At 46.9% G+C, this 19181-nt stretch overlaps 1 protein-coding gene across 1 annotated transcript; it reads left to right on the top strand.

Moving 5' to 3' along the window:
* Positions 1 to 93: 93 nt before the first annotated feature.
* On the top strand, positions 94 to 18863 carry ACP6 (acid phosphatase 6, lysophosphatidic). The gene is made up of 10 exons (XM_032607936.1): positions 94 to 721; positions 7602 to 7733; positions 7852 to 7982; positions 8565 to 8644; positions 11743 to 11830; positions 12684 to 12816; positions 14058 to 14158; positions 16270 to 16365; positions 17861 to 18026; positions 18671 to 18863. The coding sequence occupies exons 1-10, from the start codon at positions 524 to 526 to the stop codon at positions 18812 to 18814; spliced, it is 1269 nt and encodes a 422-aa protein (XP_032463827.1). The 5' UTR covers positions 94 to 523; the 3' UTR covers positions 18815 to 18863.
* Positions 18864 to 19181: the final 318 nt, after the last annotated feature.

Raw genomic sequence — 19181 nt, 5'->3', positions numbered from 1 at the left:
GTCACCGCGGGACTCGTTTTCCCGTGCTCCTCTGCGCGGGTCCGCTTGGGGCAGGTCCCCGGGTGGGTGAGAAAGTGGGTGGGAGCTTGCTTATAAAAAAGTGGAGTCGAGTGATCTGTGTTAATGGAGTCACTGCCGCCCAGGAACTCTAGGCAGGTTCCTGTCCCGTCAAGCGTGCTGGAGGCCGAACTTGGAATCCAAGTTTAAGGTTCCCTAGAGGACGAAGGATAAGGAGCTGAGCTCCCCGCTCCCCTCCCAGTCTGCGGCGGGAGAGGCCAACCCCGACCCTGGTTAAAACTCCTGGGGAGTCATCGCTGCTCCCACCTCCGCTTCTTCCCCCACGCTCCCACTCGGGGTCCCCTTACACAGCTGGGAGTCGCAGCGGTCGCAGCTTGGGCGGGTGGATGTGCTCGCCCACCGGTTCCCGGGAACTTGGGGGCGGCTGCTGAGCCCCGTCGATCGCGGAGGACTTGTATTCGCTTTCTGCACCCTCACCCCGGAGAGGAGCCGAGGGGTTTCCCCCATGATCTCCCGGATCTTGAGGGTGCGCATGTGGGCCCCTGTCGGCGTCCTGACCTCGCTGGCGTACTGCCTCCACCAGCGGCGGGGGGCTGACGACCAGAATTCCGTCGACCGAAGCCTGCTGGAGCTGAAAATGGTGCAAGTCGTGTTTCGACACGGGGCGCGGAGCCCTCTCAAGGCGCTTCCGCGGGAGGAGCAGGTGAGAGTTCGGCGCGGCCGGTGGGGCGAGGACTGTGTGGCCAACCAGTGGCGGGCCGGGCTCTTCGCCCCAACACACACCACCTTTGGAATTTTACGCTCACGGAGCGGGGGTTCGGGCTGGGTCCAGACAAAGGGAAAACAATTTGAGCAAAGGTGCTGGCCTGGTGCCCGCCCCTGACCCCCCAAGACCCCTCGGACTCTCGGATTGTAGGGCAGACCGGCAACTTCCAGTTACGCCCCCCGATGGCTGTGATGAAGCGCAGCTGGAAGTAGTAGGGTGCTTCCCATGGTGCGTATAAATCTCCTAGGATCTTGTTAAAATGCAGATTCTGATTCCGCCGACGTGGGGTAGGGCCTGAGATTCTGCATTTCTAATAAATATTTGTGGGAACTTGAGTACAAGGGTGTAGTGCATTTATGTGTGACCATTTTGGCGGTTGTCAAAGAGTTGCAGGGACCTTTGTGCCAGGAACCACCCTAACTGGGATCGCAGTGGATAACAGAGGTTAATACCTTTGGGAACAGAATTTACTGCAGCTTTCTCTCAGGGTTTGCTGGATACCATTTGCGATCCTGAAGATTTTTTTGGTAATAAGTGCTGTGTCTTGGAGCTCTCCTTTTTTATTTTGGGTTCCTAAACCTATTGTGGAAGGAATCTGAGGTAGGAAAAATAATTTTTAATTGTTCAGTCTTGTGGCTTATGTCTTAAAATCTACCTGGTTTTGGTCAGGATAATTATGATTAAAGTACAAGTAGTCAGTTTTGAAAATGCTTACCCTTTCTGGATTTGATTCTTGGGGAGAGCCAGTAAAGATCTCTGGCCTTTCATAGCAGGCAGGCCTGTGATTAAAGAACTGTCTTCCTAGTGAAGATAAATAGGAAACCTGAAATCCCCAGGCACCCAGGTGTCAAACTTAACCTGTGGGGTGCTTACTATTCTTACTATTCTCCAGGTTGATGTTGGAGCAGGTTCAACAGGATGTCCAAATCTGATACTAGACATACTCATGATGATAGCTGCTTTTAAGAAACCCTCAAGGTTATACAACTCACATTGTACGACTGAAAACCCAGTTTTTAAAGCTGGCCACACATGAAATCAAACCTCTAAAGCACTTCCCACAGAAATGAATAAAGTCAGGCATTTAATTCTATTTTCAGATTTCTAGTTGGCCTTTCTATATGGCTATACCACATTCTATCTGGTGCCTGAATTCCATTCCTTTCCTTCTCTTTCTTTCTTTCCTTTTTTTGTATACTTTGACCTTTTTTTCAGTCTCTTACTTTGCCTTTTTATATTAGGTCACTAAATTTTCCTTATAGTTTTGTACATAGCCCATCTCTTGTGTACTCTCCTTTCTTCGCCATTTATTCTCGGTACTGAAAGGCTGTATGGAAAATAACGTACAAGAATAGAAGACAAAGTTGTCAGTGGTGGCAGTGAATAAAAGTCTGAATGTCTAGGCCTAGACCTCCTACAGACAGTATATGTGCTCCCTAAAGGACCCAGAAAAAGATTTAGATTCTTTTAGGGCTTTCTCCTGAGCCAGTGGATGTGTGATGGGTATCTTCTGCCTTTATGCTGGAAGCGGCAGTTGTAGCTCAGGTAGACTGCCGGCTTCATTCAATTTCTGTCTTTGTAGCCACAAAATATAGAGAATCTGAGTCCTCGGTGTTATTTCGCAATTAGATAAGGCACATTACCTCTTTTGCCTGCTCACATTCTCTAGACTTCAGGCAGATGCACTGAATGTCTTTGGTTATCTTGTATAAAGTCTTGCGCATAAAAGCGAGGGGTAGAACCAACTCTTGTTCAACTTAGGCTATGAGCAAGTATCATCAGCCTCCTGTAACTTGTTTCTGGATATTCTCTCTCAGGTTTTTTTTTTTTTTCAAGCTACAATTTAATAGAGGTTGTTATTGGGATTTTCTAATCTTTGTGGTTCTGCTATTAATTATAGTCAGAAAGGACTTTGACAACATTCTAAAACTAAAATTGCCTTTGGTAGATATTTCCAGACTTCTGACTAGTTTATGGATAAACTTATGTGACAAGTCAATCCATTCAGTTATCTCACAAATCCTCAGAAAATATCATTGTTTAAAACTAGTTGTTTTATTGAGTTGTTTTCTTATGGCTTGAATGGCTGATGAATTAACCTATCTTCCTAAAAGTTGTATCTGTGCTCTGGAAATAAAACTCTGGAACTTGATTGTCCATTTCTTCTGGTTGTTAGATTAGATCCAGGTACACTTTCAAAAGATAAATTTGGCCCTACTTTTGGATTTCCCTCAGCGCCTCTTTATATGATGGCAAAATAGCCCCCAACCCAGGAAGATTCCTCAGTTTTTATAAAATAAAGTCCAACCCATTCCAGCTCCACTGTTCATGAAGACATTCGGGTCCATATTTATTTGATAGTGTAGATGAGCTCGGAAGGATAATGTCAGTATCAGTGTTGATTAATACTTATTCAAAACTCATCTAAGAGCAGCAGTTTTCAGGAAGCATTACACAAAGGATGTGCCAATCAATCCATTCATTCCTGTGCAGTGGTGGTTCTTAACCTTGGTGGGACCTTGGACTCAACTGGGGAGCTTTAGAAAATACTGATGCCTAGGTCTGTCTCCCAGAGATTCTGATTTAATTGACCCAGAGCATCCAGATATGGTAAAAGCTCCTCTGGTGAAGCCTTAGAGTTATCTGGACTGGGTAGCATTTAAAAAACGGAGGCCCCATCCCCAGGAGATCTGGACGTCATTAGCCCAGGAGGGGGCTCGGGCATCAGTACCTTTAAAACAATTTCCCAGTGGTACTACTGTGCAAGGTTTCAAATCATTAGTTTATTCTAAAATCTACACCTGGAAGTTCTTGTTTACTTTTACGTAGATTTTTTTTCTTTTACCTGAATGTAGCACATCGATCCCCGTGTAGTACTGTCTTCACGGAAATGTGCTTTGGTGAGATGCTATCATTCTGTGTCGAGGGAACAATGAGAAACAATCCCACAAAACTCATTGCTGCGACTACTGAAAAGATGTTCATTATATCCTCTTTATGAGGACCCTTGGGAGGCATTTGTCTGTTAGCATGAGAAGTGGTGTGCTTCTCCTGAACAGTTGCCTTGCTTTTATCTTTAAGCTTGTCTAGCTGATCAAGTTTCTCCTTGTACATAAAAGCCAGAAAGCTTAGTGCTGACTCTTTTGGCCCACCTACAGTAAGTATATGGATCTTCATGGCATGTATTTTTTTGAGAAACTCTATTACTCTATCCATATTTTTGGTCCCTGTATACTCATTTGCTTTTGTCTTTCTTGTCTACTTTGAATCGCTTATCTTACTATATTTTAGGTATTGCTACCACTTACTTTAAGTTCTTGAAAATGGAGTATAAATAAATAAAATTATAAAATTAGTCTTTGCCACTAACTCCGAAGCTGAAAAGCAAGCACGAGAATGAGAGTGTGTATGTGGGATGGACACCATGTATGGAGCTCATGTATCATCCATCCTTGAAAATTTGAAAATGTGTACTCTAGACTTGACATCACCTAGACCTCAGGAGTCATCTCCTAGGAAAACCAGAGATCCTCTCTTGGTGAATGCACCTAACAGGAGGAGGTTTTGTAGTGTGGCTGAGCGGGCCCTGTGGACCTGGTATCAGGACCTGTGCTTAGACACTGGGCTTACAAGGATGGATAATTCAATCTCAGCTATAAAAGAGAAAAGAGTTTACAATGTGATGAAGGAGAGAGACAAAACAGATTCCAATTATAGGAATATGCGGGGAGTGCTGGGAACTCAAAGGAGGTGTCTGAAACTTAAATCGTACAAACCCGAACTCAGTTTGTCAGCTATTCTTCTGTCCTGGCCTTAGTTTTAGTCAAGGAGTTCCTCCATTACCCTTTACCACCTTAGGCACCCAGACTCAAAATCAAAGTCATTTTCTCTTTATTCTTTCTTGTTTACCTACCAATATAGCCTCCAAATAAAGCTTTTATCTACTCACTTGCCAGGTTTGACTCAAAAGTCTTGAATCCACCCCTTCTATTCCTGCTGCCTTAGATGAAGCCTTAGGCTCTCACCAGCTCTATGGCAGACATCTTGAAATTGGCTTTTCTGCGTTGAGTCTTTCCATTTCAATTGTGATCTATACTGATGGCTTTCAAACTATTCTATGGAGCCTGCTGGCGAAGGGGATGCTGAGTGGCTAGGGTTCTGAGTTCCCACTCCTACTTAAACTAGAGGAACTCCAGTTTTTGCCTTTAAATATACAAATCTAACTCAACCTGATATTTGCTAATTTAAAAGTTTGAAAACCACTCCCACATTCAGGCAAACCAAGCCACTTCTTTCCTCTATATATTCTTCCCCATCTCTGCTTTGCTCAAGCTTTCTACCTATTCTTAGAATTCTGAATACCACCCTCTCTTCTTACCTACCTCTTACTCTCAAGTCCTGGTCTCTGCTTTTCTAAATCCTATTCATTTCAAATACCATTCCTTCCATGAAACTTTTCCTGAATCCTCAGCCAGAAGAGAAGGTCTGTCTTGCCTTTGAACTACTATGGCCTTCCTCTGGTTTCTTGTAGCACATAGTTTCTATTTTAGTTCTGCTATCATTTACATACATAGCTTGCTGTCTCTACTAACTGGAAAATCCAAAAAAGGCAGGGTCATGTTATCTCAATCTTGGTATCTTCCACGGGATCTAACAAATCGTTGGAGCTATTTTTTTTTCGCCCCTTGGCCGCGCAGCTTGTGGGATCTTAGTTCCCCAACCGGGGATGGAACCTGTGCCCCCTGCAGTGGAAGTACAGAGTCCTAACCACTGGACTGCCAGGGAATTCCCTGTTGGAGCTGTTAATTATGCCTACTGTGTGCCAGGCCCTTTGTTGGACATCCAAAATGCAGAGGTCAATAGATGACACAGGCTCTGCTCTCAGGAGCTAAGTCTGCTGAGCAGGACAGACTAGTAAAGGGACTTGTCTAATACAGTTTGGCAAAGGCTACCAAAAAGATCCACTGAGGCTGCTGTGAGAGCACAGGCCCAAGGTCACAGCTTCTGGGAACATTTAAGCTGTTTTGTGGAATGAACAGAAGTCTTTCCAGACGAAAGGGAAAAGAAAATTCCAGGTAGAAGGAACATGACGTTGAAAGGCCAGGAGGTGTGGGGATGGTGTTCTAGGCAACAGAGTTTTGTGGCTAGAGAAGAAGTGTGTAGGGCAGGGAAGAATTGGTGAAGAGAGAGAGGCAGGGGCCATCATGCAGCTATGAGCCCTTGAAGGGTTTTATGAAGGGAAGTTATAGTGTTAGAACTTTGAAAGGAGGAGCAGTGATTAAAAGATTGTAGGAAGAAGGTCTCGGCTCTGAACACCCGATCTTCTGATATCAGTTGCTGTAGCACCAGCAGGGGAAGAGGCTCAGGTGTTTGGAGACTGGGTGCAGGTGAGGCTGAGACAATGCCTTTTGGAAGAATGGACCTGGGACTCCCAGTAGCTGTCTCCTGGGATATTTCTGGGAGGCACCAAGATAAATACAATGCTGTGTGACATCGCAGGTTTTCAAAAGTTAGTTTTAAAACAAAATGAAGCAGTAAGAAATTGAGTTATATATTGTAAGTGCTGTAGGAATTCGGATAAGAAGACAACCACTGAAAGCTGGCGCAGTCACAGCTGGGGAGGTAAGGCTTGAGCTGTCATTGAACCTTGGAGAGAAGCTGGATGGACAGAGACGGACAGGAGTCCCTCCGAGCAAGGGAAGCAAGCTGAAAGAAGATGTAGAGAAAGGAGTGGGTATGGTCTGGCCTGGGTAGGGGAAGAGAGAGGCGTAGTGGCAGTACAGCTGGGGACAGAGGCTGGGCCAAAAGTCCTGAAAGGCAGACGCTTCTCTCTTGGAACATTAGGAAAAAGCTATTGATATGATGAGAGTGGCCTAGCAAGATTAATTGGGTGGTTATGTATATATGGTTTGGGGTTGGGAGGGAGAGAGCCTGTCACAGGACTTTGCCTGAGGTAATAAGGTTTTATACTCTAATAATAAGATAAAAGAAGGACCAGTGGGAGTAACATTTTTTCTAGCCAGTGATCCACAGGGTCTGGGGTGGGGATGGGGGAGCAGTGGGGTGAGTCAGAGGTTTGAGTCTTGGCAACTAGGAGGATTGGGGTAGCCTTGAGAATCATAGTCAGTTGGGAAGAGGGGCTGGTATATGGGATTAGAAGAAAAGACTTTTGTTTTTAAAATTTAAGGCATCACATCGGACTCAGTGCATGTAAGAATTTTATGGGCAGTTGGCAGTTGGAGCTGTGAGGCCTATGACTACTTGTTATGTTTCGAAAATCAGTACAGTTGGGGCAGGAGCCAGACTGCAAGGAATAAAGGAAGATGGTGAAGAAGTGAAGGTTTCTTAGGGGGCAGCTACTTATTTGAGAAGTTGGATGAAAGGAAGGGAAATACGTAGTAGTTACGAGAGTCCTTAAGGAAGGGCCATAAAAGCCTGCAGGTTGATTTCTTAAAAATTCTTAAGTATACGGTCACTGAGATTATATCACATTCATTCACTTACTCCATCATTAGTTCATTCGCCACGGCAGTCTGGCTGCTGCTCCCCTTTACTTCAGTCTGGGCTTAGTGCCAGAGCAATACCTTAACAGTGAGTACTAGTGTAGCAATAACAGGACTTGGCTGAGGACACCTGGAATGATAAGTCGCAGTCTTTTCTTCCCTTAATTGGAGCTGGAGTTAAAGTTCCTTTCCTTCCTTCCCATAGGAAGGTTGCTTGTCTAGTGTCAGTGTGATGCTAGCTACGTGCTGCTGGATATCAATGCTCTAAGTTTCAAGAACCTTTTTAAACGATATGTTGCTTTTTGTGGTCACAGCAGGTAGAGTGGAAACCCCAGCTACTAGAGGTCCCACCCCAAACTCGGCTTGATTACACAGTCACCAATCTAGCTGGTGGCCCGAAACCACATTCTCCTTTCGACTCTCAGTACCACGAGACCACGCTGAAGGTGAGCGATGCTTCCCCGCTCCGGGAAGCCCCCTGCGGAGCTGTGATGGTTTGCTCTGGCCTGAGGTTAGCAGGCCATCAGACGTTTTCATTCTCCTCTCCTTCCTCCCCCGCCTCAGGGGGGCATGTTTGCTGGACAGCTGACCAAGGTGGGCATGCAGCAGATGTTTGCCCTGGGAGAGAGGCTGAGGAAGAACTACGTGGAGGACATCCCCTTTCTTTCGCCAACCTTCAACCCACTGGAGGTCTTGTGAGTCGCTTGAAAAAGGGATGTTGCACCCAATGTAAGGTCCTGGGCATGAGAAAACCTGCCCTGATGCCCCAGGTGGTTCCCACTCTCATCCAAGGTAGTCTGGGGGGATGTGTGGTCGATCTGACTGTGACATCTGTCATCCCATTCATCGCCAGGGTTTGATTCTGCTGATCTGGCTGGCTAGGCGGGCGTCCCCTTCCTCTCCCACCTCTCCATGTGTGTCCCTCCCGAAGCCACACACTCGGTCGAAGAGGATGACCTTCCCCGATAGAGGAGGACCATTCTCCCGGTCAGGGGTAGACGAGAATCTGCTCTCCCCTGTTAGAACGTCCAAGGTAGTCTGGGAGCAGTTACCCTAGTACAGTAGGATTCAGTAAACAAGTGGTCACCGGAGGTCACATTCATTGGCCTTCAGGTCCCTTGGGCAGCCATCCCACAGAGAGATAAAGGATACTTCCCTGCCCTATAGCTCCCCTTATGTAGTCTTGAAAGCCTCCCAGCTGCTCTGTGGAATAAGGTGGAGTGTACATATGAATCTTCCTTTTATGAGTTAATCTACCTTTTTGGTTTTTTTCCCAGCATTCGTTCCACTAACATATATCGGAATCTGGAGTCTACCCGGTGTTTGCTGGCTGGGCTTTTCCAATGTCAGAAAGAAGGTTTGAGTTTGGGCTCTACGAGTCAGCCCCTGTCCCTGAGGAGCCTTTTCTTCTCACTTCCAAAGTCCCGCTCTCTCTTTCTTGGTATCTGTCCCCTTGGTCTCTGTCCTCCTGCTCAGGTAGCTTCCATGGTGTACCTACTCCTCTGGCAGGCCCCTCCCTGTCTGGCCTGCTGCTGCCCTTGTCAGCCTGACCTGCACACCTGCAGCAATGCGTCAGCTGCTCTGATGCGCCTCTGGCTCCTGACTTCTTCTCTCAAGCATCCACACAAGCTGCATGAGGCAGCCCCAGCCAGGTCTTGTGAACAGTACTGGGACCTTTTTGTTTAGTAGAGACGCTGCTGAAAAGGAAGGAGGGCAGGAGGGACACTTTGCTGGGACCTGGGTCTGCTGCTACTGCCCTGGTCTTGGTGGTAATCCACAGCATGACCCAGATGGTATTAACAGTATTCCATACAGCCTTTCCTAGTTAAGAAAATCTGTCGAGTTTGGGTTTTGACCTGTTCAGCCAGTGAATGAGCACAGCTAACGGTTCTCAACCTTTTCACCACCAAGAACTACATTCAGTATTTTCCTTTATGGATCTCATGTGTTGAGGCCCTTTGACTATCAAATGAAGCCATATCTTGTCATTTGTAATTCGTTGAAATTTACATTTAACTGCTGGTCTGAGTTTCAGATCATCATGACCTCACCAATATTAAAATACTAAAACGATGCCATAAGGCAGAGGTTCTTGTTCTTTTCTTTAGCTTCTGTAGCAGTATCTCAAATAGAGATAAAACTTCCATCAGGCTTTTAAAAAGTTTGTGAAATGCAGAACTTCCAGGCCAAAGGAGGCTGGCCTTGCCCCCAGCTGGCTTGGGTACTGCTGCTAATTCTGGCTGAAGCTGGCTGAACACAAACAGCGAGCCTAAGTAACATAAAGCAAATAGGATGGGCTGCTCCTTACCTCTTGGGAGCCCCTGAGTTTAGGAATAATCCGTAGTGCCTGGCCTTCTGAAAGCTGTTCACTTGCTCAGCTTCTAAAAGGCAAACGTCCTCTCCTCAGAACCACCTAAAGTGTAACTGAGGTAGGAAAGGGGTTTCTTGGTGCAAGGAAGGAAGTGGTATCATCACCAGCCTCTGGTGTGGCTGCCTGGGTAGCCGCTCCCTGCACTGGACCCAGACATCCTCACAAGTCCAGTTTGACTCCTGTCACAGCTACTTCCATGCCTTGGCCAGTATCAAGGGATTTGAATAGACCTAAGAACCCCACAAGGTGCTACCATTGGTGGAAGTGGTGCAACTTTGGGATATTGTTTCAAGAGTAAAATCCTAGAGAAGGCCCAGAAGGTTTTGAGTAAACTACAGAGAATCAGGCTGGTGGGGGGAAGCTGGAAGGTGTTGGTCTGCACCGTTTTGTCTTTCATTCATTCAATGCGTATCTGAGTGCCAACTCAAATGTGCCTTATTTATCATAAACTGTAGGTCCATTATCCAGACACTAATGTCAGGTACCAGGTAGGAATTATCATGCGTTAATTAGAGGTTTAAATCATAGTTACTATTATTCTCACATTTAAAGGACTTACTATACATCAAATATTGTTCTAAGAGCTTTGCGGATATTAACTTGTTTAATTCTTGTGATGACCCTGTGAGGTAGGTAACATTATCCCCATTTTACAGATAAGAGAACTAAGGCACAGAGAGGCTAAATGACTATCTGAGGAACAGATAGTAAGCTGGTAAATGGAGGAGCTGGGATTTAAACGCTGGCAGTCTGGCTTCACAATCCATACTCTTCGCTCTTGTGCTCTCCTGCTTCTCAGAAAACATGTATATCTGGAGAGGGCCTCTGATCATTTGGTCTATTCTTTTTTACAACGTTTCCTGCGGAACCCCAGGATTCTTCAGAGGGGTCAGAAACTACAGAAAAGGAGGGGGTTGGGGCATGCAGGTAGACTATACTTTGGACCCCTACCTTGAAGCCATCAACACCTTTTCTTTTATTACCTTATCTAATAGTGGGAGAAAAAAGCTTCCACTGCTTTAGAAACAATTGAAAATTGCTGATACTAGTCTCATCCCTTCAATTTACACATGAGCCCCAGAGAAGGGAAGTGACTTCCCAGGGCCATCCTACTGGTTCGTTATAGATTCAGGCCTAAACTCATGACTTTCAGTCTGATTTGCTTTTTTCTGTCCAGACCAACAAAGTGTGTCTGAATACTGGTATTCTACTCAAGTCACCATAGGCTACTGTTAAATACTGAGGTTTTGGCTATCAATAATTTGTTCGGAAATAATAGCTCTTTGGGGTTTAGATTCACCTAATCACTCCATGGATTGACCTCAGTGAATTCCAAAAAGCTTCTCTGCCATCAGAGAAGGTGAGGCTTGAGCTGGGTAGAACAGGGCGCTACCACAGGCCATTGCCATCTCTGGCACAGAGCAAAGCACGGGAAGGTGTTAGAGCACTTTTCTTGGGCATCGTTGGACGGGACAAGGGTACTCGTGAGCTCTGGACAGGAGCAAGCTGCTGCGAGGTCTGCAGGAAACACTGTAGTCTAGTCTTTGGTTCCTGGTAGTTCGTCTGGAAGCCTGGGTTTTCTTTTGGGCGAGGCCATGGGGTCTGAGAGAATTTGTGACCCTGTGGCCACCCTTCTCAGATTGTCATGTCGGTCACCATATTGGCCTATAGGATCGGACTTTGGGAAGCAAGAATGTCACCTAGTTCTGATAAAGTGAGGGAGGACGCATTCTTTATTAGAATCCCCAGGTACTGGTGGTACCTCGAGGCGATGTTTTTTGGACTGGGTCATGGACGTGCCAGTCTGATCGGCACCTGTACCTGCTCTCGGCTATAGGTGGCCCAGCAGGAGAGGTGGTGCTGGACAAAGCAAGGCTGCTACTGCTTTATCCATTGCTCAGACCGCAGCAGAGCTCCTGTTGGCAAGGCCAGGGCATGTTGAAGGCATTCACTGTCCTTAAGGGGATGATCTGCCTCTGGGAGCAGCTCCGTCTGTATAGACAGAGAGAAGGAGAAGGGGGTGGAGCTGCTGGGAAGAACAAGCTGAAGCCTCTTCCCACCTGTGCTTCCCGCATTCCTTCCAGGACCCATCATCATCCACACTGATGAAGCAAGCTCTGAAGTCTTGTACCCCAACTACCAAAACTGCCAGAGGCTCCGGGAAAGAACCAGGTAACTGCCCCTGATTCTTGCTCACCAGGGGTGAACAGGCAGCGTTTTACCGCCTTAGCTGGCAGGCGCTCCCTGAACTGAGGGCCTGCCCAGGCTGGCCGTGCTGGTGGATAAGGAATGAAAGAGATTGCATTAAGCTCAGGTCTGCCATCAACTGTCCAGGAAGTGAGGCAGCTCTTACTCACAGTGACAGGCTAATAGTGAAGGTACAGGTTGCCTGGGGAGAGCCACGCGCTGGGCTGGAAAGATGGTGTATACAGCCATGAGTGGGGCTTTGCCGTTTGCCAAGCATTATCCTCTCTTCAATCCTTCAATGCTCTCAGATGGGGCAGATGAAGAACCTTACAGAAAAGATGATTAAATAAAGATGAGTAAGTCAGTCATCAAACTGCAAATCCAGATGGACAAGCAGAAGAAGACACAGCTTCCCTTTTTCTTACCAATGTTCTGCCGTGTAGGATAGATTGGTTTGGGCTGATGGCACTTTGCAGTTTTCAGGTATTTCTGGTCTGCACTAAAACTATGTAGTTTGTGTTCCCCCAGAAGAAGGAGAATGCTGTTTTCAAGCAGACCTGGCCATGCTTGCATTGTTTTTGATAATGCTAGAGTGGGATTTGGAAAATCCAGGTTATTATTCTAGTCCTGGTACATACTAACTTCCTTTTACAAGTCATTTGACCTCATAGAGTCTTAGTTTATTCATCTATACCATGGCAATAATACTAGCTAACCCCAGTGAGTCCTCGTTGAAGGTTAAATGAGATCCCAAATGAAGAATGAGATACACTTTGTCAACTGTTAATCACTATACAGTATGATGAAATATAAGGAGTAACTTTTTATTTTTTGACAGAGGCCGGAGGCAGGCTGCTTCTTTGCAGCCAGGGATCTCAGAGGATTTGAAGAAGGTGAAGGAAGGGATGGGCATTGCCGGTAGCGATGGAGTGGACTTCCTCATCCTCCTGGACAACATGGCTGCTGAGCAGGTGGGCTGGCTGTCCTCCTCGGGCCCTGGGGGTGGGGGACCCTGGGGGAGGCTTGGTGGGCTGCCTTCTGAGTTAGAACTGGGTGGAGAGCTCCTGGCTTGGAGGCAGCTGTGATAGGACTTGCAGACAGAATGGACGTGGGAACTGAGGGATAGGGAACAATCAAGGAGGACCCCTTACTGGGTTGGGAGCCCAGACATTTAACTCTCAACCAGAGTTTCTTAAAGCACATTCACCAGAATGCTCATTATGTGAGTGTGTATTACGTGGGCAGGCAGGGGTGGGGTGGGTGACTGTAGGGAGAGATTATTGTCTAAAAATTTTGGAGTCCCTCTTTATTGTTGGAGAGTCTATACACACGTCAGCATGTTAAAGAATCTGAGAAGCCTGTAGTAAAGAAAGTTGGTTCATCCTTAAGTCTGTTTTTCTCAAACTTGTTTAGCCATAGAATCTTTCTTATCTAATAAATACTGAAGACCGCACAATAGGAAATGCTGTCCTAGATTCAAAAGTCGGAAACCTGGGCTTTCCTGGTGGCGCAGTGGTTGAGAGTCCGCCTGCCGATGCAGGGGACAGGGGTTCGTGCCCCGGTCCGGGAAGATCCCACATGCTGCGGAGCGGCTGGGCCCGTGAGCCATGGCCGCTGAGCCTGTGCGTCCGGAGCCTGTGCTCTGCAAGGGAGAGGCCGCAGCAGTGAGAGGCCCGCGTACCGCAAAAAAAAAAAAAAAAAAAAAATAGTTGGACACCCAAAGGCAGTATAGCCTGGATCTTCCTTCCTTCTCTTGTGAAGATGATGGTGTGCCCTGAAGGCAGAAATGCACCTTGTGCTTATGTGTAAAATAGGTTTAAGTTTAATAAGCAAGAGTTTGCATATATAACATATTTATATGGCATACTTTTTAGAAATCATCTTGGGGAAAATGAAGGCCAAGTAGAAATTTATGAATTCCTTGCCTTGTATTCTATTCAATTTTTTGGTTTTTTTTTAGATTAAGAAAATACAAATTTTTTTTACTTTGGGGTAGATGAGGAGTATCAGAAAAAGGAAAAACAATTTTTTTTTCCTGGGCCTTTAGATCTCGAGGAATAGCTTCCGACAGGCCTTGGGGACATAGATTTTTGAGCTGTTAAGGCTCTCCCCAGGAGAAGACAGGCCCCTAGGGCTCCATGGAAGCTGATTGGCTGCCAGGCTCAGTGGATGAGAAGCATTTCTTTCAAAAACTGTACCTTGGACCTTTCAGGTGCACAGCCTCCCGAGCTGCCCCACGCTGAAGAGGTTTGCATGGATGATTGAGCAGAGAGCGGTGGACACAGCCTTGTACATCCTGCAAAGGGAAGACAGGTAAGGAGCCTCTTCAGCTGCTGGCATAAAGTCACGCTTGGTCATACCTCCCAGTGCGTGGGGAAGGGGGCTCATCAGGCCTGCTCACACTTGTTAGCTGGCGTCTCTGTGTGCAGAGGCCAAGATCACCCCATTCTCCTGGCCTTCTGAATGGACTCGGCCCTAGGTCCTTACATTTCCAGAGCTGGGACTAGTGACCTAGTGCTTCCATTCACTGTTACACAGACCCGGGAGCCACCACTCGACTGGATTTCTCTTAATCACTGACTTTTTCCTTTGCTTTAAGTTTCAAAATATTGGGGTGGCGGGGATGCTGAAGGAAGAATCATTATTGCTACTTTATTCATCACATTACAATTTACAAAGCACCTTCCTGTTCTTGCTGTGAGGTGGGTGTCATTATCCCTGACAAGTCCAAGTCCTCGCTTTAGAGATGGAGAAACTGGACCTGAGAGATGTGGGCTACCTTGCCCAGGCTCAGCTAGCAAGTGGCAGAGGTGGGACTTGAACCCAGATCTTCTGACCGCCAGTCCTGTGTTTTCTCTATTTTACTGGTACTTAGGGCTCTTTTTTCAGAAGACATATTTCCTGACTACCAGAATGGGGAAACCAAATTTCAAAAAACACCTTTCTGTGATTGGTTCAAAGCATTCAGCTTGTCCTCAGAATAGGTGACTTGGTAGAGAGGGGAGATGGGAAGTAGAGGAACAGTCCTGGGGAAGATGAGTGGGAGGAAAAAGCAGCTAACCTTTCAAGAATTTGCTTGGTCTCGCATAAGCATAGGAGCCTCTGCCTGCTTTTCTCCCACACAGAGTCAGTGTGTCCACCTTGCACTTGCCTCGGGCATCTGAAAGGCTCCAGTCGCGCCACTCAGCTTGCTGCCACTCCCTGTGACTTGTCTCCTTCCCTCATCTTTCCCTGAAGTGGCCCCACTGGACCTAAATTGTCACTCACTGCCTTCCCCTCCACCAACACATACACACATATTTAGTAAATATAGCTTTGCGGCCCGTGTATTGTCCGTCGCATCCGCTCATCTCAGCCCGTGTAGCGTGAAAGCAGCCATAGATCATATGCAAACAAATGGGCACAACTGTGTTCCAATAAAACTATTTACAAAAACAGGCAGGTGGGTTGGATTTGGCCCATGGCCATAGTTTGCTTTCTCCTGGTGTAAAGCGTTTCACACAAGACCTGATCCATTCTCCTTTCCGTTAGCCCTGGTTTCATAAAACTGATATTTCTTCAAGGATAAATGGTTACAACTTCACAGTGCCATCCAACTTGGCTTGGCCTGCACACATTCTTCTGGAAAGCGTATTTGCATACTCCTCAGCTATTGCTTCAACTTTCCTTGATTTATAAAGGTGGCCATTTACCCAGTCACCCTGAGTAAAGATTGGTCTAAGCCGATCATGGCAACCCCGTTTCCTTCTGTCAGTGATTGGGTTCTGGGAATTCTGGGAGAGGTTTTTTTTTCCTCTTTGATAAGAAGTGTGAGGCACCCAAAGCAAGCCTTTTTGCTACTTACTAGCCCCCATCTCTCAGCTTTGTTTGCTGCTGTGAGAAGAAGTGCTTTGAGTAGAGGCACCACCTTGTGATCGTGAGGTTGACAGTCCTGAGGATGAAAGTGGTGGAGCCACAGTGCCAAGCCTGGGAGCACTAGTGTTGAACTTCTTGTTAAATAAATAAGAAAAGTCCTTATGGTCTAAATTCCAAAGAAGCGTAGGAAGTGTAGTTTAGGCAGTTCCTTTGGATGGCTTTTCTAAAGGCCTTCTGGAATTCCTGGAATTCATTACACCGTGTCCTTCCCAGTTTTGTTCTTTTAACCGTGAAGGCCTGGTTCTCCATGACTTATCCTGTCTCAGCTGTGTTCTTACCAGGTCTATATCCTGCTGCTGTTATTGTTGGCAGTCTTTGCGCACAGAGAGCCCTCAGACTTGTGGCAGCGCTGTTTTTCTCCTTACCGCCTGTCACTGTCCCTCATGCATCCCTTGTCTTTTCTCAGCTCTGTCTCATTGGGCTCATGAGGTTCAAGGGGGCAGAACTAGCCTGCATCCCTTTTGTGCCAGGTGCCCGCTGGGTACTTAAATATTGTTTACTCGCCATAGGGAAAGCCTTCAGATGGCAGTGGGCCAATTCCTCCACATTCTGGAAAGCAACCTGCTGAAAGTCGTGGACCCTGCCACCCCACCCGGCAAGACCAGGTACCTGGCCCAGCAGCTCAGCTTGGTGTGGCTGGGGGCAGTGGGGGTGGGGGTGGGGGCGGGGTGGCGTCTGGCTGCAGGGAGAGAACCCAGGTTCTAGGAGGGCAAGAAGGAGGCTGAAAGTAGATGTTTAAGAGGCCACGTGTCGCAGAGACATTCACAACATTTCTACCTTTCTTCCTGCCACACCTGTCCTACCATGTTCGGAAATTTTATTTTAGTAAAAAAGAACCCTAAGTTTATTTTTCCTTTTTTTTTTTTTTTAACTAATTGAACATGTGTCCAATGGAGTAGCTAATGAGGACATCACACGGATTCGGTATTATAATAGCCCCAAACACGGATAATTGCTTAATAGATTGTTTGAACACCTTCACTGAGTATACAGGAAGGTAGGATTTCTACTGGGCATTTAAAAATGTTGGAAGTGGCTTGTGAACGTCCACTGCCACTTACGGAGTGCCCGGAACCCCAGGTTAGGGACCATGGATTTGGAATGTTGTGTGTCCTGGGCACTTGCTAAGCAAAGTGTGGTCTGCAGATAAACAGCTTCACTGTCACCTGGGGTTGTTAGAGTTTCTGGCGCCAGCCTGACCCACTGAATCAGAATCTGCATTTTAACAAGACACCCAGGGGGTTTGTAAGCGCCCTAATATTGGAGAAGGACTGTTGTAGACTGCCTGCTTGAGAGAAAGAATCGTACGTAGTTAGAAATGCGCGATGAGTGTGGGAAAGGTAAGGGGACAGTGAGTTGAAATAGGAACATTCAGGAACTTTGGGCCTAGATTTATAATAGCAAATCACGTGAATGACCTTCCCTGTCCTTCACAGACCTGCAATGACAATATATTTCTTACTGGCCTTTGCCACCTTGCCCCGCCTCGGCCTTGTGTCTGTAGAGTACTGTAGGGTCCAATGCTAGCCTTCTAGGTTGAGGGTCAACAAATAAAATCCTCAGTGTTTCCCAAGAGACAGATACAGGGTTCAGGTAGATATAGATTAAAAGGCAACTTTATTACTGATTAAAGCCCATTTAGAGAATGTATTGAGGGCCAAACAGGCATATTAATGAAATGGACTTAATGCCCCCAAACTGCAAGCTTCCCCAACAAGGAGAGCTTGCTCTGCTAAACTCATCACACAGCTGAGAGTAGGAAGAACATTTGCTGTAGGCAGGCGGGTCCCGAAGAGAAGAGAGAGGTAGAGCTGTGCCACACATGCCCAGTTTCTTCTTCAAAACTCACCGGGGGAGGAGTAGGTGGTTGGTCGGGCAGGAGGAGGCCAGGAGAGCTACTCCGGTGGGGATCCCTCCTCATGAAAAGAAGGGGCGTGCGGGATGAGGGTTCTCCCCACGACCTACTTCAAAGGAGTTTTTTAGTAGGCTCAACTGATTAGTAGATGTCACCGGTGTCCTCACTCGCGAAGGCAGCAGTGTCCTGGCCTCCAGAGTCCTAAGGTAAAGAATTAATTGTGAAGAACTGTTTTCTTCTTGCAGAAAGCTGTACCTCTATGCAGCTCATGATGTGACCCTCATGCCTCTCTTAATGGCCCTGGGGATTTTTGACCACAAATGGCCCCCGTTTGCTGTGGACCTGACCATGGAACTCTACCAGCACCGGGAGTCTAAGGAGTGGTTTGTGCAGCTCTATTACCGTGGAGAGGTAAGAGCTCTGGGGTGGGGTTGGGAGGTGGCTGGGCGACCCCACCCACCTGGTTTAGCACCAAGTCTCCCTCCTCGGGCCCAGGGAGTCTCCACTGGCACCTGAGCTCTCTGAATCCTCTCAAGGCTGTGGCCCAGGGTTAAGGCAGAACTGGGCATATAGTGGCAGGCTGGGACTTGGGCCTTATCCCTTATCTTCTAAGAATAGGACCACCCTTCTCTTCTCCTGAGTGTCTCTGCCAGGATGTAACACCCTGACTGTGAGGCCTGTTTTGAAAATTAATGATGATGTCTTTGGGAGGTGATGTTTACTGTCAGTACTCTTGGTGCCTTGGCTGCTTCAGCAGGTTGCTGTCCAGGGCAGGGGCTAGAGCACTCCCCACGGCTTAGACCTTTAGCCTTCCCAGCTCAGGAGTAAACATGAGTGTGTTTTCCCAGTCAATTCAACCAACAGTTCTTGAGGGACTTTCACAAGCAGGGCATAGTGCTCTTAATCTGGTAGTTGACCAGTAAATGGGACCTTCCTGGCTGTTATATGTGTGTATACACACACCATTGGGTCAGAGCCTTTCAGAACTGCGGGCACAGCTGAAAACAGCCAGACAGGGTCCTCAGTGCCCCTGCTGAGTTCTGTCTCTTCCACAGGAGCAGGTGCCGGAAGGTTGCCCTGACCGGCTGTGTCCACTGGACAAGTTCTTGAACACCATGTCAGTTTATACCTTGAGCCCAGAAAAATACCACACACTCTGCTCTGAAGCCCAAGTGATGGGACTTGGAAATAGTGAGTGATTTGTACAAGTAGGATGTGTTGATTTTTTGAATAAAATGCCTTTATACAGTGCCTCCAGCTGTTGTGTTTGGGAAAGGCAGGAACAAGGGTTAAGGTACTTTAACCTGAGGGAAGGGTATTTCCCTCCTGTGGGTATATTAGGGTCTCTTCTTGAAAGGAAAAGGCATGTAATGTTGAAACCGGAATGATATATCCTGTTTTGTGGCTTGATTTCCATGGCCAGAAGCAGCTGCCTGTGACATAGGCTGGGGACATCATGACCCTGTAGAATTGAGTGTGGGTTTGGACTTCAGTTCTTTTCTCTTATCTTCATTTCACAAACATATATTGAGCACCTACTAAGCAGTGATCATTATAAAGGTGAAA

The sequence above is a fragment of the Phocoena sinus genome, chromosome 1 (genome assembly GCF_008692025.1).
Source record: "Phocoena sinus isolate mPhoSin1 chromosome 1, mPhoSin1.pri, whole genome shotgun sequence".
Taxonomy (NCBI): Eukaryota; Metazoa; Chordata; class Mammalia; order Artiodactyla; family Phocoenidae; genus Phocoena; species Phocoena sinus.
This window is presented reverse-complemented; position numbering and strand designations above follow the sequence as displayed.

What these genes read in the sequence shown, in the direction of transcription:
- ACP6 (XM_032607936.1), top strand. Translation starts at nt 524, where the DNA reads ATGATCTCCCGGATCTTGAGGGTGCGCATGTGGGCCCCTGTCGGCGTC. An exon ending in ACCACGAGACCACGCTGAAG is followed by an intron (nt 7,734 to 7,851) that starts GTGAGCGATGCT and finishes CCCCCGCCTCAG; the next exon opens with GGGGGCATGTTTGCTGGACA. An exon ending in TTCAACCCACTGGAGGTCTT is followed by an intron (nt 7,983 to 8,564) that starts GTGAGTCGCTTG and finishes TTTTTTTCCCAG; the next exon opens with CATTCGTTCCACTAACATAT.